General features: G+C 43.9%; 1 protein-coding gene across 3 annotated transcripts in view; it reads right to left on the reverse strand.

Annotated features, from left to right (window-relative positions):
* Positions 1-18,299: 18,299 nt before the first annotated feature.
* LOC124555276 (zinc finger protein 277) overlaps positions 18,300-24,160 on the reverse strand; it is a 151,382-nt gene continuing 145,521 nt past the window's right edge. For all 3 annotated transcript variants that reach the window (XM_047129147.1, XM_047129146.1, XM_047129145.1), the window contains exon 9: positions 18,300-22,297. In XM_047129147.1, the coding sequence (XP_046985103.1) occupies positions 22,273-22,297 (25 nt within the window). In that variant the 3' untranslated portion in view covers positions 18,300-22,272. The remainder of the gene's footprint in view (positions 22,298-24,160) is intronic.

Raw genomic sequence — 24,160 nt, forward strand, 5'->3', positions numbered from 1 at the left:
TTATTTCCGAACCGTTTAAACCATCTTTTGCATGTTGCTTCTGATAGAGCAGGATCACCATATGGCTCGACAAGCATTCGATGCGACTCTGCAGCACTGTTTTTCTGAAAACAAAAAATTAATGCTTTCCGCAAATCATCACTTTCTGGTACAAAATTCGACATGGTTAACACGATGAAAACATATGATGTTGTTTGTTCCATGACTTGATGTATACTAAATATCTTTGACAGATGTCATACTAAACAAACAAAAAAATTAAGGCTCGTTCACAACATATGTTTCCTATCGACACGTTTGTATCTTAACGCTCATTTCATACCGGTATACCTGGTATATCGGCCAGGTGTTAACCAGAGCTGAGGAAGCTCGGCAGTTAGCTCGACTCCGCATGCTGCAGGCTCAAGAAAGCGATCGCTGAAGGTATGATGCTAGCCACCGCCTTGTTGTCTACCAGCCTGGTGACCTCGTCTGGATCTTCACCCCTGTTAGGAAGGTTTGTCTATCTGAGAAGCTCCTGAGGCTCTCGGAGAGACTTTGGACCTTATAAGGTTGTAAGACAGTTGTCTGATGTTACTTATAAAGTTGAAGATTTCAACCCCAACACAAGACAACGAAAGATCAGAGATACGGTCCACGTCCTTCAAATGAAGCTCTATAAGGATCCTGCAACCCAGGGTAAATTTGAAGCTCCAGCGACAGGGAACAAGTGGAAAGGTGACATAGAGCGTAGTGGCAAAAGAAGTTCTAAGAAGATCACTGCCAGGGCGGGCATCAGTCATCGGGAATCAGAGTATGTAGGACCGATCACTCATTCCTGGGCTAGGACGACGTAACACCAAGACGATGTTCCCTTAAGGAGGGAGCAATGTCACACAAGAAGCTGAGTAACACCGTGGTGTAGTGGTTATGATACTATACTGTTGCATGGAGGGTCATGAGTTCAAAACTCACCTGCATTGTACAATTTTAATTTCTGTATTCAGTTCGAGTACATTCTAGAAGTGTACACAAATGTAAGGAATCATTGTAATGGAATGTTCTGTAGCTGTGTGTGTTCTGGCCAGAGGCAGTTCGCTCCACGTTCTTGTATGTGCAAGTGATGAATAAACCTTCGCTAAGTGAAGTTAGTGTTGGTCATTCATCTAAGTACATCTTCATCTACATCCATACTCCGCAAGCCACCTGACAGTGTGTGGCGGAGGGTACCTCTATCGGTTCTCCCTTCTATTCCAGTCTCGTATTGTTTGAGGAAAGAAAGATTGTCGGTATGCCTCTGTGTGGGCTCTAATTTCTCTGATTTTATCCTCATGTTCTCTTCGCAAGTGTTGTGACTTGGCAAGACAGCCAAGCCACTATGATTGGTAGCCGAAAGGCACGCGTTAAGCTCACGCAGGCTGGTGTGAGGTCTGGAACATTAAGGGAATTTATAGTAGCAAATAAAGTACGTAGCTGATGGAATACTTAACTATAATTCATAATTGGTGAACATCGGTCTGACGGTACATGCATCACAAGATAAATAGCAAATGATAATGGCGCCTTGCTAGGTCATTGCAAATGACGTAGCTGAAGGCTATGCTAACTATCGTCTCGGCAAATGAGAGCGTAATTTGTCAGTGAACCATCTCTAGCAAAGTCGGCTGTACAACTGGGGCGAGTGCTAGGAAGTGTCTCTAGACCTGCCGTGTGGCGGCGCTCGGTCTGCAATCACTGACAGTGGGGACACGCGGGTCCGTCGTATACTAGTGGACCGCGGCCGATTTAAAGGCTACCACCTAACAAGTGTGGTGTCTGGCGGTGACACCACATTCCTACCCCGCAAATCGCCGAACGGTTGTGTTATAAGGCTTCCACCCGCCGTGGGGAGGACCCCATGTTGACGTATGCAACGAGGTGGGGAGCCTAACAACAGGTGAGGCTTTGCCACCCGCACCCTGCCATTCGGTCCGAGGGGAGCTAGGAAACGCCTGAAAACCTAGTCCAGGGTGCACGCCAACATGCGGTGTATGCGCCCGTAGAGAGTCAGGAGGGGTGGAAGGGTCGACCTCCATCGGGCCGGAGCACCCGACGGGCGAAGACGACATATGGTCCGGAGCGAGCAAGAGTTCCATGGCGGAGGACAACTGGTCACGGGAAGCGATCGGCGGCGTGTGACCCAGGGAAGCGCCCGGCGGTTGCAGCGACGCATCCACCGCGGGCGTGGCCGGCGGGAGAACAGGTGGCGGCGGCGGCGACGGCGCGTCGCCATGGGGCAAAATGGAAGGCAGCGTCGGTAACACCTGGGGCTGAGGCGAGCCAGTAGATGGGTCCCCAGGGCGCTGACCGGACGGCACCGTCGCTGAAAGCAGACGGGGAGCGGCAGATCCCGTGCGACGACAGAGGCGCAGCTGATTGAGATGCCGACGCACTTCACCAAAGGCCCCCAAAACCAGATACATAGCGCGGCCGAGGCAGCGAAGAATGCACCCTGCGAGCCAATGCCGTGAACCTCGATAGGTGCGATAGTATACAACGTCGCCTGGGGCAAAAGCAGGTGTCTGCCGCTGCACTGGAACCTGATGCGGCGGATGTAGCAAAGACATCAAGGTTCGATGAGGGCGACCGTGAAGCAGCTCAGCCGGCGAGTGACCATCTCGGGGCTGAGAGCGATATGAGGACAAAAAGAGCAATAACGCATCCTCCCGAGAATGCGACTCTTTCAACTTCAACATGTGTGACTTGAAAGCCCGGACCAAACGTTCAGCGGCACCATTTGACTGTGGCGAAAACGGCGCGGACGTCAGTTGTTGAATACCATTGGCCTTGCAGAATGACTGAAATTCTGCGGACACGAATTGTGGGCCATTGTCGGAAACAATAGTCTGTGGAAGACCTTCAATGCAAAAGATAGCGGATAACGCTTGGATGGTGGCAGATGACGTCGTGGAAGACATCCAGACAACAAAAGGAAAATTACTGACTGAATCGACCAGAACCCACCATCGAGCATTCCAGAATGGACCAGCAAAATCGATGTGTAAGCGTTGCCACGGAGAAGTGGCTTTTGGCCATGCAAAGAATTTCCGCGGTGGTGCGGATTGGTTTCGGCACACGCCATGCAAGAAGAGCACATATTCGTAATCGCAGCATCGATTCCGAACCAAGTACAGTGCTGACGAGCAAGTTGTTTCGTTCTCACTATAGCCCAATGTCCTTGGTGGAGAAGCCGTAAGACAGAGGACTGTAACGAACGTGGGACCACGACCCTGGACTGATCATTATCAGAACGCAACAGCAAAACACCACGTCGTACAAAAAGTCTCTCCTTGTGAGCAAAAAATCGGCGAACCAACGGATACTCGATCCGTGACTTTGACAAGGGCCATTGCGTAGCAATGAAACACACAACGGTAGCAAGGACAGGGTCGGCAGCTGTGGCTGTAGCTACACGACGAAAATCAATCGGAAACGATTCGACCATGTCATCGGTTTCCGAATCAATGAACATGCAAGCAATTTCGGAGGACTCGAATGCTCTATCCTCAGCAACAGGCAAACGGGACAATGCATCGGCGTTTCCGTGCTTAGCAGTGGACCGATACAAGATATCGTAGTGGTACTGCGAGAGGAAAATAGGCCAGCGAATGAATTTCTGCGCTGTACATGGAGGTTCAAAAATGGTTCAAACGGCTCTGAGCACTATGCGACTTAACTTCTGAGGTCATCAGTCGCCTAGAACTTAGAACTAATTAAACCTAACTAACCTAAGGACATCACACACATCCATGCCCGAGGCAGGATTCGAACCTGCGACCGTAGCGGCCACGCAGTTCCAGACTTAAGCGCCTAGAACCGCACGGCCACATCGGCCGGCTGTACGTGGAGGTACAGGCTTGTTCGGATGAAAAAGCGATGTCAAAGGTTTGTGGTATGTGATGATGGTGAAGTGACGACCATACAAGAAATCATGAAACTTTGTAACACCTAATACGAGAGCCAAAGCTTCTTTCTCGATCTATGAATAATTTCTTTGCGCAGATGAGAGCAATTTGGACGCAAAGGCAATAGGGCGATCGTGCGAACCATCTTCGTGCGCAAGCACAGCACCGATCCCGAAATCCGATGCATCCACCATCAACAAAAGGGGCTTCCGGGGATCGAATGGCGTAAGACAAGGATTGGAAAGCAACGCCGATTTCAACTGGCGAAAGGCGCGTTCGCATTCCGTCGTCCAGACAAATGGAACACCTTTACAGCGTAAGCGATGAAGCGGAGCTGAAATGGAAGAGGCATGGCGCACATAGCGATGATAGTAATTGATTTTTCCCAGCACACTCTGTAGCTGCTTCAAATTCTGTGGCGAAGGCAAGTCTTGTATGGCACGGAGGTGCTCTGGACTGGGATGTATGCCTTGGGCATTGAGTACATGTCCCAGATATGGCAAATCACGAGCAAAAACACACATTTGTCCTTCCGCAAGCGAAGACCATTTTGTCGCAAGACCTGAAATAATGTTCTAAGATTGGCTAAATGTTCTTCTTCCATCTTTCCGGAGATCACAATATCGTCCAGAGAGTTTGGTGCAGTAGGGACCGACGCACAAACAGTTTGTAGATATTGCTGGAACAATGCAGGGGCGGATGCACACCCGAATGGCAGTCGTTTGAATCGGTACAAACCAAGATGCGTGTTAACCACCAAAACGCGCTGGGATTCTTCATCCACTGGTATTTGCAAATACGCATCTGCTAGGTCCAACTTCGAAAAATATTTACCCAGGCACAGTTTGTCAAAAAGATCTTCCGGGCGGGGTAAAGGAAAAGTTGCAGTCACTAATGTGGATTCACTGTTGCCTTGAAGTCCACGCAAAGTCTCAATTTTCCGGAAGGTTTGTGCAAAATTACTAAGGGTGATGCCCAGAGGGAAGCCTGCACATGTGCAATTACACCGTGTGATTCCAAATCATGTAACGTTTTTGCGACCTCATCACGCAATGCGTGGGGAACATTGCGCGCTCTGAAAAATTTCGGTTGCGCGTTGACTTTCAGCTCCAAATGTGCTTTATAGTTCTTAGCGCAACCAAGGCCCGGTGCAAAAATGTCTGCAAATTCTTCACATAGACGAGAAACACTGTCCGAAGGCACAGTCTGGTTCACTGATAGGACCTGATTTACTATAGACAAGTTAAACAACTGAAATAAATCGAAACCAAACAAGTTCACTGCAGCAGAAGAACGAAGTACGTAAAATGACACAAGTTTTGTTTGTCCCTTGTATGTTGCAAGAAGGCTGCACTGTCCTAACACAGGGATCGCCTGTCCGGAATAACTACACTCCTGGAAATTGAAATAAGAACACCGTGAATTCATTGTCCCAGGAACGGGAAACTTTATTGACACATTCCTGGGGTCAGATACATCACATGATCACACTGACAGAACCACAGGCACATAGACACAGGCAACAGAGCATGCACAATGTCGGCACTAGTACAGTGTATATCCACCTTTCGCAGCAATGCAGGCTGCTATTCTCCCATGGAGACGATCGTAGAGATGCTGGATGTAGTCCTGTGGAACGGCTTGCCATGCCATTACCACCTGGCGCCTCAGTTGGACCAGCGTTCGTGCTGGACGTGCAGACCGCGTGAGACGACGCTTCATCCAGTCCCAAACATGCTCAATGGGGGACAGATTCGGAGATCTTGCTGGCCAGGGTGGTTGACTTACACCTTCTAGAGCACGTTGGGTGGCACGGGATACATGCGGACGTGCATTGTCCTGTTGGAACAGCAAGTTCCCTTGCCGGTCTAGGAATGGTAGAACGATGGGTTCGATGACGGTTTGGATGTACCGTGCACTATTCAGTGTCCCCTCGACGATCACCAGTGGTGTACGGCCAGTGTAGGAGATCGCTCCCCACACCATGATGCCGGGTGTTGGCCCTGTGTGCCTCGGTCATATGCAGTCCTGATTGTGGCGCTCACCTTCACGGCGCCTAACACGCATACGACCATCATTGGCACCAAGGCAGAAGCGACTCTCATCGCTGAAGACAATACGTCTCCATTCGTCCCTCCATTCACGCCTGTCGCGACACCACTGGAGGCGGGCTGCACGATGTTGGGGCGTGAGCGGAAGACGGCCTAACGGTGTGCGGGACCGTAGCCCAGCTTCATGGAGACGGTTACGAATGGTCCTCGCCGATACCCCAGGAGCAACAGTGTCCCTAATTTGCTGGGAAGTGGCGGTGCGGTCCCCTACGGCACTGCGTAGGATCCTACGGTCTTGGCGTGCATCCGTGCGTCGCTGCGGTCCGGTCCCAGGTCGACGGGCACGTGCACCTTCCGCCGACCACTGGCGACAACATCGATGTACTGTGGAGACCTCACGCCCCACGTGTTGAGCAATTCGGCGGTACATCCACCCGGCCTCCCGCATGCCCACTATTCGCCCTCGCTCAAAGTCCGTCAACTGCACATACGGTTCACGTCCACGCTATCGCGGCATGCTACCAGTGTTAAAGACTGCGATGGAGCTCCGTATGCCACGGCAAACTGGCTGACACTGACGGCGGCGGTGCACAAATGCTGCGCAGCTAGCGCCATTCGACGGCCAACACCGCGGTTCCTGGTGTGTCCGCTGTGCCGTGCGTGTGATCATTGCTTGTACAGCCCTCTCGCAGTGTCCGGAGCAAGTATGGTGGGTCTGACACACCGGTGTCAATGTGTTCTTTTTTCCATTTCCAGGAGTGTAGTTAGCTTAACATTTGCGGCACGCAACGGAGGTGTGCCCAGCTGTTTGTAGGTGTCGTGATTGAGTAGTGAAACTGCGCTCCGGTATTGAGCTGGAACGGTATCACGTTGCCATCGATGTCCAAATCAACAAAAAGTTTATTGTCCTGCTGACGACAAGAGCGACTGTCTCGTGCAACGTGAACTGACACTGGTACAGAATCACTTGTGGCGTGACGGGCAATTCTGTCCTACGACGAAATTTTGTCTGCATTAGATGCATATTTCAAAGAATCAGTCAATGTAGTTGCAAAAAGGTATACTTTCTTTCGTACAAAACGTACGGCCGGTCAGACTAATCGGGAGTGGGTTGCAACCTTGCAAGGCCTTACTAGGGATTGTGCTTTTGAGTGTGAATGTGGACTCCCTTATTCAGATACTATGGTACGTAATACAATTGCACAGAACTTTTCTGATGTTCGTATACGGGACCAGATTTTGAAACTTCTCAATCCCTCCCTTCACCAAGTGATGGACATATTGGATCGGCGGGACACACTTGATTTTGCTCAGGAATCTTTTGAAACTTCGCCACCTGTGTGTCACGTTAATTGGCCCGCCGGGCGAGCTGCACGGAACAGTAAACAGTCCTCGGGCCCAGCCGCGCCAAAGCCGCCTGGCTCTCATCCACATGTCTCGCGTCGGCAAACAAATGCAGTGAAATCATGCCTGCGGTGTGCTACTAGACATTCACGTGAGAATTGCCCGTCACGCCAAGCTATTTGCTTTTTCAGTAATAAAAAAGGACATGTTCAAAGTGTTTGCCAGAAAAAGCTCAGATCGGACACTCACAACCATTCCAGGTCCTTTGATTGGCGCTGGAATCGAACCAAGAATACTCGGGCTCGTGACCCTTCGCCCATGGAAATTCATGTAGTAAACTCCACTCCACCCAGTGCTACTCTCTCTAACAGTGACTGTGTTCGTCCCACAAATAGTGTGCGTCGACGTCGCCGGAAATCCCATCCTCGTCGCCAATTTGTTGTGACTTGGCAAAACAGCCAAGCCACTATGATTGGTAGCCGAAAGGCACGCGTTAAGCTCAGGCAGGCTGGCGTAAAGTCTGGAACATTAAGGGAATTTATAGTAGCAAATAAAGTACGTAGCTGATGGAATACTTAACTTTAATTCATAATTGGTGAACATCGGTCTGACGGTACATGCATCACAAGATAAATAGCAAATGATAATGGCGCCTTGCTAGGTCGTAGCAAATGATGTAGCTGAAGGCTATGCTAACTATCGTCTCGGCAAATGAGAGCGTAATTTGTCAGTGAACCATCTCTAGCAAAGTCGGCTGTACAACTGGGGCGAGTGCTAGGAAGTGTCTCTAGACCTGCCGTGTGGCGGCGCTCGGTCTGCAATCACTGACAGTGGGGACACGCGGGTCCGTCGTATACTAGTGGACCGCGGCCGATTTAAAGGCTACCAGCTAGCAAGTGTGGTGTCTGGCAGTGACACCACAGCGAGATATATGTAGGAAGGAGCAATATACTGCTTGACTCCTCGGTGAAGGTATGTTCTCGAAACTTCAACAGAAGCCCGTACCGAGCTACTGAGCATCTCTCTTGCAGAGTATTCTACTGGAGTTTATCTGTCATCTCTGTAATGCTTTCGCAATTACTAAATGATCCTGTAACAAAGCATGCTGCTCTCCGTTGGATCTTCTCTATCTCTTCTATCAACCCTATCTGGTACAGATCCCACATCGGTGAGCAGTATTCAAGCAGTAGGCAAACAAGTGTACTGTAACCTACTTCCTTTGTTTCAGATTGCATTTCCTTAGGATTCTTCCAGTGAATTTATGGAATTAACTGCTTCCAGTTTCTGACCTGCTGTATTGTAGCTAAATGATAAAGGATCTTTCTTTCTATGTATTCACAGCACATTACACTTGTCTACATTGAGATTCAATTGCCATTCCCTGCACCATGCATCAATTCGTTGCAGATCCTCCTGCATTTCAGTACAATTTTCCATCGTTACAACCTCTTGATATACTACAGCATCATCCACAAAAAGCCTCAGTGAACTACCGATGTTATCCACAAGGTCATTTATATATATTGTGAATAGCAATGGTCTTACGACACTCCCCTACGGCACACCTGAAATCATTCTTACTTCGGAAGACTTCTCTCCATTGAGAATGTCTTCTACGTAACAATATCATTTATGGCTCTCGTTGCGGAGCTGGCTCTCTAGTTTATGTGGCATGTGAATACTGTTGCCTGTGAGTGAAGGGTACTCCTATGTACATAAAACTGGTAACTGATGTTAGAAGGTCATGGAGACTGTCTTCTCTTCATTCAAGGATAGGTCGTTTTTTTCGTACCCAGTACACTAACTGGTTGAAGGTTTACTGCAGATCATCCTCAGAAACTGAGGTTAATGCCATGTCGTCTGCATACATGAGTAGATTTACATTGTCGGATTTTATTTTTTCAATTATGTCTGCCATAGCTAAGATTAAGAGTAAGGGGCCCAGTGGGTCACCTTGCAACACTCCAACTCTTTGCTGTATCAGGCTGGACTTATCGATACCATCATGTATTTCCATCCAGTTGTTAGTGAGAAGACCTCTAATGACTGGCAACAGGTAATGTCTTGGACCTAAAGCGGTTTCCAGTTTTTTCATTAGAATGTATGTATTGTGTCGAATGCCTTGGTGTAGTCTATGAAAATTGCATGAAGCTTTCCCCCTTGGTTCGCTAAATCCATTTCTATATTGGTTTGGAGGCAGTGTACAGCTTTTGTCATTGATTTCCCACATCTGAAACCAAACTGTGAATTGGGGGGTTTCTCATCGATAGTATCTCTAAGATGCTTGCACAGTAGTGTTGTAAAGATCTTGAATAGGGCGTTCTCTAGTGCAATGCCCCTGTGCGCATTTGGGTCAGCTGTGTTACCTTCTTCCTTTTACAGTATTATTACCTTTGAATGTTTCCACTGATCTGGTACAATTCCCTGTTTCAGGCACTCATTGAGGTGCACTGTGAATGGAATCACTAGTACATGGAGCATAGTTTTCAGGTGCTCAGTTTAGATATTGTCTGGGCCACATGCTTTATTGCTCTTCATGCTAATAGTTGTATGGATTATTTCTTTTTCTGTGAAAAATTCCATCTCTTGCATAGGGGCTGGAGTCGCTGTGGGGCTTCTTGCCAGCGGGCGTGTGTCATTAACCTGAAGGACTGAGCTTAAATGTCTTTCCTACACTTACATTGGGATATTCCCTGGGAATTTTGGTTGCTTTAGCCGAAGAGCATTGTACGCTCTCTGTCTCGCTTATTCTATTAGACGTTTTTCCTCTCCCTCCCAGAATATCCTTTGCACTTCTTTAATCTTGGTTCTATACTCTCTCATCAGCTTACCATAGTGGTCCCAGTCATCTTGTGATTGAGTTCTTCTGGCTATATGTATGGCATTGATGGCTTTCTGTCTAACTTCATAACATTCCTTATTGAGCCACAGTTCAGCTTTCCATTTTGCGATGTCTACTGTGTGAATTGTCTTTAGGATGAGTCCATCTATCCATGATGCTGCTTCATTAAGATTCTCTCCTTGTAGCAATGTTGTTATTGTACTGGTGTCGACAATGCCCCGAGCTGATATGTCTGCCTACCTGCTTAGCTTGATTAGATTTTTTGGCCTCTTTTTTACCGTGTTCTCTAATTGTAGTGATGTTTCCACTGGTAGGTGTTTCCTTTCCATTTCCAGGATGATGTGTTGTTCTAGTGGTTTAAATTTGGAGTTCACAATTACGAGGTCAGTTGTGTGTGCACCATTATGACAGAAATAAGTGTGGGTTGCTTTGTTATGACAAGTGCAAAGCCTTCTTCTTCCAAGTAGTTCATGAAATCTGTCATTTTCCATGAAGGGGTGACCACACGGCAATTCAGGTCTCCTGCCAATATGACTGGGTTGTTGAGTGGTAGTATCCAAGCACAAACTGATTTCCTCTATAATATTTACTGCTGTGAGCTCAAGCTGAAACTACACACACATAAGAACACAGATGGCGGTCCTTACTACTAGAGAGTGTCTTGATTTGTGGGAGAGTGAGAAGGGCAAGAACATTTTTGTGATGAGACATTGATTGCATAATGTGTGTTTACTTTGTTGCAGTCTTATATTTGTACTGGATTTTTTACAAACATGATCTATTGTAGGAAACCGTCCATTACCACACCCCCATTGCTACTACTGTGGCACACATCATGCAGTTTGAGTAGTGCACTGTTTGGTTCCAGGCCCCAACTAGGGCTTACAGATCATGGTCCAGCATCTCAATGCAGCCGAGAGCCAGCGGAACCTGGTGAGCAAAATGCTCTTTATGTATCTGTGCACTGGCTCCAGCCAGCAATCTGTGCCTGACAGTGTGTACATGTCAGTCTGTACCTGTCAACCAGTCTGTATGCATCAACATGTCTGTACTGGTCTGTATCTGTTCTGTACAATGTCACTCTGTGACATGTAACTGTGTATTTCACGTAATTACAATTATCATTGCAACCCACACCACAACACAATTTGGCAACGAGTCTGTTACTCTCATGTTTTCCATCTCGTGATTGTTTTCGCTCTTGTTGTTGGCAGGTCTCTTTTTCACCTATGAGAGGTGTTGTGTCTAACTTTCATATGCTTCTACATCAACGGCTACTTCGTACATCTTTGACCACTTTGTACCATCACAGTGTACCATCATCTGATGACACTGCTGCAGACTGGCAAGCATCTGACACATGGCTGTGACTCAAAGTAATTGCTTTTCAAGTTTGGCAAGCTTCTGAATGATGACTCTGCCACAACTTCTCTGCATTTTGGGAATCAAGCACAGATACTGGTGCGATTTTGTATGGCCTCCTTTTCCCGTTCTGGAAGGTTAGCTTCTTTTTCAGGAACATCTTCCCTGTTCTATCCATTTGCATCCATTTCTGGACAGGCTTTCCTCTTCTGTTCATTGGCATCCTTTTCAGGACGTGCCTTTTTTCCTTGTGTCTGTTAGCCCCCATTTCAACACTGACTTCAGTAGTTTGCTGTTTTTTTCTGCTCGCATGAGATATTTCCTAGTGCCTTCATCCTATGCCAGCTCCAAGTTCAGGGCTCTGTCTTGGGGCCAACAAAGTAGTTAATCGGTGAACACTTTGCATTGTTCGACATTTGATGCCCTCCATGTTTCTTTATGTTGTTTCTTGTCCCTCTAGTGCAGTAGACATGTCGTTCACGACACTGTCATACATTGTTTCTGTCATAGGCCTCCCTTTTACAGTGGTCTTTTGTCTCATCTCTTTTTATGAATTTTGCTTCCACATTAGCATCTACTGGTACTGCAGTTTGCTGTGGCAGCACACCACTCAGATTGTGGCCACTGACAGACCACCCACACACAAACAACAGTTCAGCTGTCAACACTTTCTGTATCATCATAATAAGCACCTCTCACCTCTGCTAGGCACCTCCACACCTCCGCAGGCACCAATGAAATTGCCTCCTGCACTGACACAGGCACCTCCAGCACCAACGCAGGCACCTTCTACCTAATGCAGGCACCTCGTGGACTTACACGGGTGCCTCTCATCCTGCCGCAGGTGCCTCCAGCAATGACATAGGCACCTTCCACATTCTGATGCAGGCACTTCCTGCTATCTCTTGCCCACTGGCAAGAGATAGCAGGAACACCTGCCATGGAAGGAACAACATGTGAAGTGTGGTTACACATAAATAAACAGTTTATTAGATCATGGAGTGGCATTGTACATTGTAGACACAGACCAGAGATGTGTGCAATCAAATAGCTAGTAGAGACAGTGACAGGAACAGAAGGGTTGACGGGTACAGACTGACAGGTACAGGTACAGACTAGTTGACGTGTACAGACTGAACTGCTGTCTGGAGCCAGTGCAGAGACATATAAAGAGTATTTTGTCCACCAGGGACTCTCGGCTGCAAGTGACACACACACACACACACACACACACACACACACATCCACGAGAGAGAGAGAGAGAGAGAGAGAGAGAGAGAGAGAGAGAATTATGTTTTTCCACCACAACAGAGAATTCAGCCGATCAGGTTGTTTAGCTGCAGTCATTTCTATTCTGTTTCACTTATTTTAGTGACACAGTGGCACATTATAGTACTTTATGAATATAAAAAGATGACACTTTGTTGAATATACTCTCTCTATTCTCACAATAAAGACATTTTTGTACAAATAGGATAGTATTTACATTTTTACTTATAGATAATGATTCTTCTGGAGGACTTGCTTGTCAAGCTCTTTTAGTTGGCCGGATGTTAGTGGTCCATCTGACTCACTGGAGCTTTCTTGGTTTAGATAAGTGTGAGCTATTTTGGTCCTACATGTTGCTGGAGAAATAAATTTCTTCCCAAATACAACTCCTCATGTTTTGACAAGCTGTATACAACTGGGATGCCATGGGTATTCCAGAGGTTGCTCACTAAAAACTTTAGCATCAGCATCAATCCACCCCATCAGCATGTAGCACATCTTATGGATGGGTTCTTATTTTTATAGTTGTTTGCACATTATTCTTAAGATACATGTGTCTAAGTATATATATATATATATATATACTGATTTAGTACAGTGTATGTTATCACATTTTCAGTTCCAAGCTACAAGACATTTAATGTTTGTTGAGTGTGTTCAATTCGCTGTGTTTATGAGTTTGTGTGATGAAATAGTGATGCACCAAGACATCAAGGATCCTGTGCAGTGACTCGCTGCAAGAGGCAGAGTGCCCCCCCCCCCCCCCCCTCCACACGATTTAAGTATTTATGAAATTAACATGCTGCATTTGTTAACTTTTGTACTTTTACTTGAATATTATGAAAATATGCAGTTTAATTGATGCACCACATTAAAAATTTCTCCAAAATGTGTCTTTTGTTGCAAAGTCTGTTGTGATCAAGTCCTGGGAAATGTCATGTCAGTGGCTAAACATGCTGTGTGAACTCCTAAGGGACCAAACTGCTGAGATCATCAGTCCCACTAAATATGTTCAAGTATGTTACCATACAGGTACATTGCTTCATTAAAGTTTAGTATATACCTTTGCCTGGATGTGCATTATTTTTATTCTTGATTGATGTTTATTTTGGGGTTTGGAGCACAAAGTTCCTTTACTTTCACCCTAAGCTCATGTTCCAAATTTTTGCCATATAAATCGCACACTGAATTCATACTGTGCTGTTTTTAGACTCACGGCATACTACACTTATTTGCAATAAAATAAAACTCACAAGGACTCAGGCACAATACACTCACAAAAAGAAAGTTGTGAGTAACACACTTTATCCTGCAAATGCTGTTAACAAGCAAGAAATTTTTAGCAAGCAAAAGTAATGGAAGATGTTTCATGCACTTACTTCCTCTAATCATTTGTGAAGCTCTCAGTACGTGGTATCATGTTACTGTATTCTGGTACACTCTAGCGAGACATTTACAATGACTTTCCCACAGCAGGTAGAATTGCCAACACCAAAAACAAAAAAACTATCTTCAGCTCTATCAAAACATTAATATTAAAGTTGGTTAATGACTCAGCAAAGCGTAATAAAGATATACACAGAAAGGGATTCGATAGCCGAGGTTTGGTCACTCTGTTTATTGCCTTTTGTTGTAAACAATGAGACATGAAAATCATGTGGAGGCTGGGAGGACGCCCTTACATTGACTTAAGTGAATCTTCGGGACACCTAGAAGAGCTGTACTCCATAGTAGCCACACCTCCACACCCCTTACACATAGAGTTGCCAGCATTTCCAAGAGCTGCATTGGGGCTAACTACTAGCTATCGGAAAAACATCACTCGATATCAACAGCTCCAAAAGTCTTTAAATTCTGTAATCCATTATTGAGATATGTATTTTAATATACACTGAAGAGCCAAAGAAATTGGTACACTTGTCTAATATCGTGTAAGCCCCCCAGAGCACGCAGGGCTGCTGCAACATGATGTGGCATGGACTCGCCTAATGTCTGAAGTAGTGCTGGAGGAACTGGCACCATGAATCGTGCAGAGCTTCCATAAATCTGTAAGAGTACAACGGGGATGGAGACCTCTTTAGAACAGCATGTTACGAGGCTTCCCAGACATGTGCAGTTTGGTAACCAGCAGAAGTGTTTAAACTCAGAAGAGTGTTCCTGGAGCCACTCTGTAGCAATTCTGGAAATGTAGGGTGTTGCATTGTCCTGCTGGAATTGTCCAAGTCAGTTGGAATGCACAATGGACATAATGGATGCAGGTGATCAGATAAGATGATTATGTACATGTCACCTGTCAGAGTCGTATCTAGACGTATCAGGGGTCCCATATCACTCCAACTGCACGTGCCCCACACCATTACAGAGCCTCCACCAGCTTGAACAGCCCCCTGCTGACATGCAGGGTCCATGGATTCATGAGGTTGCCTCCATACCCATACACGTCAATGAAACGAGACTCGTCCGACCAGGCGACATGTTTCTAGCCATCAACAGCCCAATGTCAGTCTTGCAAGGTCCAGGCGAGGCATAGAGCTTTGTGTCGTGTACTCATCAAGGGTATACGAGAAGGCCTTTGGCTCCAAAAGCCCATATCGATGATGTTTCATTAAATGGTCCACATGCTGACACTTGATGTCCCAACAGTGAAATCTGCAGCAATTTGCAGAAGGGTTGCACTTCTGTCACGTTGAACTATTCTCTTCAGTCATCGTTGGTCCTGTTCTTGCAGGATCTTTCTTCAGCCACAGCAAAGTCGGAGATTTGATGTTTAACCAGATTCCTGATATTCACGGTACACTCGTGAAATGCTCATACAGGAAATTCCCCACTTCATCCCTACCTCGCAGATGTGTCCCATTGTTCGTGTGCAGACTATAATACCATGTTCACACTCACTTAAATCTTGATAATCTACCATTTCAGCAGCAGTAGACAATCTAACAATTGCACCACACAGTTGTCTTGCTGACCGCAACACAATATTCTGCCTGTTTACATATCTTTGTATTTGAATACGAAAGCCTATAACAGACTCTTTGGTGCTTCAGTGTATATTCCGGTGCAGCTCTATATCGGAGCCTTTAACTACGAGCTGTAGTTGCTCTTAGGATTCAGGTTGGATGAGCTTGCTGACCAGTCCACGTGGTGGATACTTTCACATGTGAGAAATTCATTATCCGGAGCATCTCAATGTGTAGGGGCAGTATTGCCTGTGAAGAATAAGGCTGGACCAATAGCATCTCTAAGAATCACATCTGGTTGCTGAACCTCTTCTTTTTACCTCTGAGGGTTAACAATATTCCTCAAACTGCCAACAAAAATGTGAAACAGCCTACACCACACCCAGCATGATGTCATTCCATACCAGTATGTCACCACCCCCAAACCAGTCTCCTTTCACAATGGTACTAGCAACCACTTTCCCTGTATGTTGATTATCATTTTGCAAATGGACATAACACTGATCTATAATTAGTCCAGCCCTCATTAGCTTAATCTCGATTTTGGTAGCCCTACAATAAAACAGGACTGTTGCGAATGAAACAAACACTGCCAGATGTCTGAAGTGCAAACCATCTACCGCAAATCTTCAATAAACAGTTTGCAGGGAAACTACAGCACCAAAGGTGGCTGTAAGCTCTCCAGTTATCTTGTGGACATTGTTGGATTCCAGCATTCTGCAAGTGCCAGGTATCGACCCTAATGTGGAATGGTTACTTGTGACCATCTTTGTACTGGCCTACTTAGACCTTTGTCTCCATACCATCAACAAAGTCTTGAAATGATACTTTATGGTAGATTCAGTGCTGCTGAGACTGTGGTTCATGTCCAGTTTGTACCAAGACATCTGACGATTCTACCCCGAAAAACAGGTTCCATGTGGTGTTCTTGTGGCACTATTTTGTAAACTTCATCAGGAAATTACACACTGTTCACAATGAAAGTGGAAACATTAAGAACACATTATGGGTAAAAGGTATGACTTATTTTGTCTTTGAATGGCATACCTATTTGAAGTGTTGTGTACTCATTTCCTATACATGTAGTAGAATTCCAATAATTGGAAAATATTGTCAACCAATATTTGGTCCATTTTTATCATGCATTGTGGCAGAGAGGTCATGGGAGCCTTCCCTACATTTGCTGGTTTCCAAAACAATCATCTGTTGGCTTTCACAGAAGTCAGGCACTCATGCACATCATCATTTGACAGCACATTACAGTTGGATACAAGAATGGCAAAACATTTTGATCTCTGGTGAATCTCGCTTTATCATTGATCCATGGCGGTCACAGCACGATCTGATGACATAGTGAACAATGCAAGAACATAGCAGTTACATCCATTATAGCTTGTGCATTTTGGAGCCCCACTTTGTGCCATTTGTGATGATACACACCAAGAAGCTGTATCAAGTATTCATATTCATATGCTTGCGTTTTACACTTTCCATAAGTTTTTTTATGTTCAGTTTGTTATGTTTTCTGAATCTGTGATAACTGGTGTAGTTTATTGTACTTAATTTCAGTGTTATAATGGTTGAATGTTAGCCGTAGCTCATGAATACTTCATGGCAGATTAAAACTGTGTACTGGACCAGCACTCTAAACATTGCCTTTTGCAGGCAATGCTCTAGCATAGCTGTCCAGTGTGACTCACAAGCCAGCCTAACAGCTTTACTTCCACCAGTACATTTCTTCTGTCTTCCAAATTTCACAGGAGTACTCCTGCATACATTGTGGGACTACCACTCCTAGAACAAAGGGGATATATGTTCCACTCTGCAGTGGAGTGTACATTGTATTGAAACATCCTTGATGATTAAAAATGTGTGCTGCACTAGGAGGTATGGGAGAGAGACGGTGGAAGTAAACCTGTGAGAGCTACCCTTAAGTGATGCCCACATAGCTCTGTCAGGAAGACCATTGTCTGCAAAAGGCATGGTTTCAGGTTTGAGTTCCGGTCTGGCATACAGTTTTAGTTTGCCTGGAAGTTTGAAAACAGAATGGAGGATTCACTGTAGTTCATGAATGGCCTTTTTGGACAGTTTTTTCAGAAATCTAATAACACACACTAGACAGCAGTAGTAATTCAGTTAAAATCTATTTGAACATTACTGATTACACTTGCTTCAAAGAATTGTTCTAACTGATTTTTGCCATTTTAATGCTGATGTTTGTGTCTTAATATTGTTCCTTCATTTCTACATTATAGTTAGGTTTACTGTAACACACTCTTTGATATGGATTATACTAATAGAGGAAATAAACTGTTTCATGACTGCTCTTGGAAAAACTTAAATGCAAATTATTTTGTGTGTTTTAATGTGGGAAAGGGGGGGGGGGGGGTTAGATAATTTGTAATTAAACTCGGCTTGCTTACAAAAGTGTGTAAAACAACTACTGCCTGCAATCACATTATACTTACTGTAGATGTGTGCTTCATTTTACAGTGCCAACTTTAATCACACAGGTGTCTATTTGTAATTCTATTTTTAAAGAGTCACATATCATCCACACAAAACATTTATTCTTTACTTCACTGGACATACAGGCTTGTGAAAATTAATGACAGAAAAATATTTTTACATAAATTTTCATAATTACATTAACACTAAAATATATGCTCCACAGTGCTTTACGTTAAAGCTTTATTGTAACAGCCGTGAAAATGGTTTGTCCATGGAAAGGAAAAAGATGGCAGTAGGCAATAGTCTTCCAACAAGTATTTTGTGCGGGAATACAAGTCAAAACAACATATATGTAACTATCTACTTATAATTTGACAAAAAGAGACTTTCTGGTACAGAAATTTCAAAATTGCCATTCTGCACAACTTACTGTCTTTGAAAACACAAAATGCTGTGTCAGAAAGTACTTGCCACTTAATACTACTGATTTGCTTATGTTGGGATAAATATCTCCTCAAAGTTTTGAAGCACAAATTTCCAGCATACCTATCACATAGTTCAAGACTGTACTTTTATCACTTTCAGAGCAACACAGTTGATGTTATGTTTATGTTTTGTCTAAGTAATGAGAGATTCGGAACAGTTATTCCATGTACATTCACAATCACTGACACCATTACAAAACTGGAACGATGTAAACGTAACAAAATTAAAGCAATACATATTTGTACAATGACTTTGGCAGCAATATCGCTGCATAAAACAAAACGCTTAAAACTAAATTAGGAGACAATAGAAAGTGTATTGGAGAGAGAGAGAGAGAGAGAGAGAGAGAGAGAGAGAGAGAGAGAGAGAGAGAGAGGAGGGGGGGGAGTGAGATTGAGAGGGGGGGTGGGGGGATGATGCAGGTACATGAACTGGCATGGCAATGGAAGTGGGAGTGCATCTCATTCGAACTATGTAAATACTTTGCGATTAAAGGAGACCACTCACCAAAAAGTAGAAGCAGTGGGGTGGGTTCTGTAGAGAGAGAGGGAGAGGGAGGTGGGACACACTCTCCTTCTACCCACCCCACCTGACACAACCGCCCACCACAACCAGTCCACCTGCCGCAAAATAGCACTGACACTGTCACTCTAACCGGCACCATTCAAGAGTGTAGGTGTGTGTGTGTGTGTGTGTGTGTGTGTGTGTGTGTGTGTGTGTGTATTTTCCTTTAGGCTGTCAAAGGATAACACCAGAAGCTAAAAGTTTTCTTCCTTTTGTGTGTGTCTATTGACAGCTTTTTGTTGAATGGTCTCCTTTCATCCCATAGTATTTGCACATTGTGAAATTGTTTCTCACAGTCTTCAGAATACTGGATAGAGCACTTTCAATATCAAAGACTTCTACAAAAGAATAAAACCTTTCAAAAATCTGAATTGAATTCAACTATTTCCGTCATAGGGTAGGATTTTTTTTCTTTTTTTACTGGCTGTTTTCGGCCCCATGTCATCTCAGTGATAATTTCATTACTTATGTTGTAGACCAATTGCCACAGGTACAATAGTGTCTAGCAAATACAAAATTTATTGTATTTTGAGACACTCTTATGAAAGAGATTAAATTGCACACATTGTAAAAATTTAGTGGAAAGTTTTTGTAGAATTTGAATGCTTTAGGATTAAAGGAGACTACTCACCAAAAAGCAGAAGCAGTGGGGTGGGTTCCGTAGAGGGAGAGGGAGGCGGGACACACTCTCCTTCTACCCACCCCACCTGACACTACTGCCCAACACAACCAGTCCACCTGCCACAAAAGAGCATTGGCACTGTCACTCTAACTGGCACCATTTAGGACTGTAGGCGTGTGTGCGTATTTTCCTTTAGGCTGTCAAAGGATAACTCCAAAAGCTAGAAGATTTCTTCCTTTTGTGTGTGTCTATTGACAGCTCAACACTTCATGGTCTCCTTTCATCCCATAGTATTTGTACATTGTGAAACTGTTTCTCACAGTCTCCAGAATATTGGATAGAGCACTTTCAATATCAAACACTTCTACAAAAGAATAAAACCTTTCAAAAATCTGAATTGAATTCAACTATTTCCGTCATAGGGTAGGATTTTTTTCTTTTTTTACTGGCTGTTATCGGCCCCATGTCATCTCAGTGATAATTTCATTACTTACATTGTAGACCAATTGCCACAGGTACAACAGTGTCTAGCAAATACAAAATTTATTGTATTTTGAGACATTCTTATGAAAGAGAGATTAAATTGCACACATTGTAAAAATTTGGTAGGAAAGTTCTTGTAGAAATTAAATACTTTAGGATTAAAGGAGACCACTCACCAAAAAGCAGATGCAGTGGGGTGGGTTCCGTAGAGGGAGAGGGAGGGGGGACACACTCTCCTTCTACCCACCCCACCTGACACTACCGCCCACCACAACCAATCCACCTGCCGCAAAATAGCATTGGCACTGTCACTCTAACCGGCACCATTTAGGAGTGTAGGCGTGTGTAGGAGTGTGTGCATATTTTCCTTTAGGCTGTCAAAGGATAACTCCAAAAGCTAGAAGATTTCTTCCTTTTGTGTGTGTCTATTGACAGCTCAACGCTTCTGCTTTTTGTTGAATGGTCTCCTTTGATCCCATAGTATTTGAACGTTGTGAAATTGTTTCTCACAGTCTTCAGAATACTCGATAGAGCACTTTCAATATCAAACACTTTTACAAAAGAATAAAACCTTTCAAAAATCTGAATTGAATTCAACTATTTCCGTCATAGGGTAGGATTTTTTTTTCTTTTTTTACTGGCTGTTTTCGGCCCCATGTCATCTCAGTGATAATTTCATTACTTACGTTGTAGACCAATTGCCACAGGTACAACAGTGTCTAGCAAATACAAAATTTATTGTATTTTGAGACACTCTTATGAAAGAGAGATTAAATTGCACACACTGTAAAAATTTGGTAGGGAAGTTTTTGTAGAATTTGAATACTTTGGGGTTAAAGGAGATCACTCACTAAGACGCAGAAGTGGGTGGGGTGGGGTGCATAGAGGGAGAGGGTTGCTCTTTCCCTCTGGCCACCCCACCTGACAATAACCCCACACAGACCAGTCCACCTCCCACAAAACAGCATTGGGACTGTCAGTCTAGCTGGTACCATTTAGGGGTATAGGGAGGTGTGTGTGTGTGTGTGTGTGTGTGTGTGTGTGTGTGTGTGTGTGTGTGTGTCCTGTTGTCATCTCCTGTTGTCAAAGGATAACTCCAAAAGCAAAGCTACAAGTTCTCTTCCTTTTGCGTGTGCCTACTGACAACTCAGCACTTCTGCTTATTGGTGCATGATCTCCATTAATCCTAAAGTATTTTTATGTTGTGAAAAACTCTCTCATAGACTTCAGAATACTCGATAGAACACTTTCAATATCAAACACCCCTACAAAAAAATAAAAGCTTTCGAAAGTCTTAATCCAGTTCATCTGTTTCTGCCATAGGATAAGATTTTCCTTTCAGTTGCCATGTGCCCATATGGTCCCACATGCAGACTGAAAGATCATGTTCCAAGATGAAAGGATATGTCTAAAATCCATTGTTTCTTTTTCTTTCTTTCCTTGATACAGTTTCACAGAGGATGGAATGTTAGCAGCTTATTAAAATATACAAAAAAGAATGGTAAAGTACATGAAACTAAAATAACTCTGAAACATTTAAATAATTTATACCATGTGAATTACAAAACACGTCTTGTTTGTATTAACTTCATACTCTGTTGAAAAATTAAAATTTGTGAAATCAACTCATGAGATAGCTAATGGCCTTATATCTAAATACATTACAAAGGGATGCTTGTTATATTATATAACAATGATTTTTTTCACAAGGTTGCTATGTACTGCAGTTACAAAGTATGCGATACTTGGAACATATTTCATCACTATTACAAAAAGTATAAAAAATATTTTAAAAAAACATGTTAAAAAAACTCCCAAGGCATAGACACAAATGAAACCCAAACAATTTTTCCACTATTGAGTGAGGTGAAGAATGTGTCTGGAATGGCATGCATCCTCTTTTGGATCCTCCAGTTCAGTCATGAGTAGAACACGTTTTCCTTGAAGTAATGGAAACACAGGTCAGTTCACAATGACAGAATTCAATTTCCTTTATAATCTAAGAACTAACAAGCAATTTTTTTTAATACAGGATAACAAGCAGTGGTTACTTACTATTACAGCACAATGATTAGGGACCTGAAATATTTGCACTTGTGATAACTGCAAATACAGATGTGAACTTTGTCACAACATGCAAAATTACATTTACAGCCATACTCAGAAACGTACTCTGAAGTGCGTGGCAGAGGGTAATAAATGCTACTTCATAGCAAATTGTATCCAGATGAACTATTTTATATGAGATAATTTGAAATAGCTTCAGTTTCTGCATATTAGAATCATAAATGTTTTTGACTACTGATATTACACATCATTTGACAAAGCCCAATCTGGAAAGATAATGTGCATAAGAATGTGTTTCTAAAATAAAATGTACAAAAACACTACAACATATCAGTGCACTCAATGCTTTGATACCACACCAATGGTCTGGTTTAAGATCCACACTGTGTGATTGTAATGTAGGACTCAGCCATTGAACCTAACATCCTACAACAAAGAAACACATACATTTGTCTGCTAGCTAAAGTTCAAATTGGTATAATGTGGTCACTTTAATGTGGCTGCTTCAGCTGGCAGCTGTTTTGAGCTGCGGTTGCTTAAAGTACCAGTTAAGGTTGGGCCTGAGCTTCCTCATTTACTTCTCGTTTTTGGGGTTCACAATCATACAGAACTTTTAAAATGGTTGATATTTCATGAAAAGATGCACTGCAACTAAAAGAATGCCACCCCAACTCGTGTATCATATTCATGACACACACTACCCTATTTCATGCTAAAACAAAACGAGCTGCCCTTCCTTGAACTTTTTCGATGGTCTTTGTCAGTCCTAAGTGGATAAGGTACCCATACCGTACTTCAGTATAGGACAGACAAGCATAGCATAAGGAGTCTCTTTATTAGACCTGTTGCAAATTTTAAGTATTCTGCCAATAAAACACAGTCTTTGGTATGCCTTGCCTTCCTCACAACATTCCCTATGTGATCATTCCAATTTAAGTTGTTCATAATCGTAAATTCATAGGTATGCAAGCTCTTACTATGGTAGCGAAAACTGGATCCTAAGAAAAGGAGATGAATGACAGATTGAAGCAGCTGAGATGAGGTTATGATGTCACATCTTGGACTGGTAAATGACAGCATAATTTGCAAGAAATCTAAGAGGACTGCTCATATTGTCTAAGCCATTTATATGGATCAGAAAAAGCATTAGAAACAGCAGAGGGCATATAACAATCCCTTGAGGAACACCAGGTATCACTTCACTATGATTATGTGTCAGTTCTGCTTTCGCAAAAACATAGAACATGGGTGGAGGTGGTGGTGGTGGTTGTCGGGATGTTTAAGGGGGACTAAAGAGCGAAGGTCATCAGTCCCCCATTCCAAAAACTGGCGAGCCAAAAATCGGCGAAGCAGGTAAAAACCAAAGGGGGGAGGAGACGCCCCACAGGCGCTAAAAGAACACAATTGCAGCAACAAACACTACAGAGAAGAAGAGTACAGAGGAACACCAGACAGAAAGGAACAGAAGAAAATAAGATGGCCGGAGACTGGTTGACTGACCACAAGAACAAAGAAAAGGGAAAGAGTCAACCATCCGACGACACACCAAAACAGCAACAAAGAGTGAGAGACGCGAGGACAAAAGACACAGAAAGGGAAAGGTGCAGGACCTCCCTAAATAGAACCATAAAAAAGACTGCCACAGATAAAATGTAAAACGTTGTCAGCCATGGAGGCATCGTCACATAAAACCAGAGGCAAAGTGCCCGGAAGATTAAAAGACTGCCGGAGGGTGC

The sequence above is a fragment of the Schistocerca americana genome, chromosome X, assembly GCF_021461395.2.
Source record: "Schistocerca americana isolate TAMUIC-IGC-003095 chromosome X, iqSchAmer2.1, whole genome shotgun sequence".
NCBI lineage: Eukaryota > Metazoa > Arthropoda > Insecta > Orthoptera > Acrididae > Schistocerca > Schistocerca americana.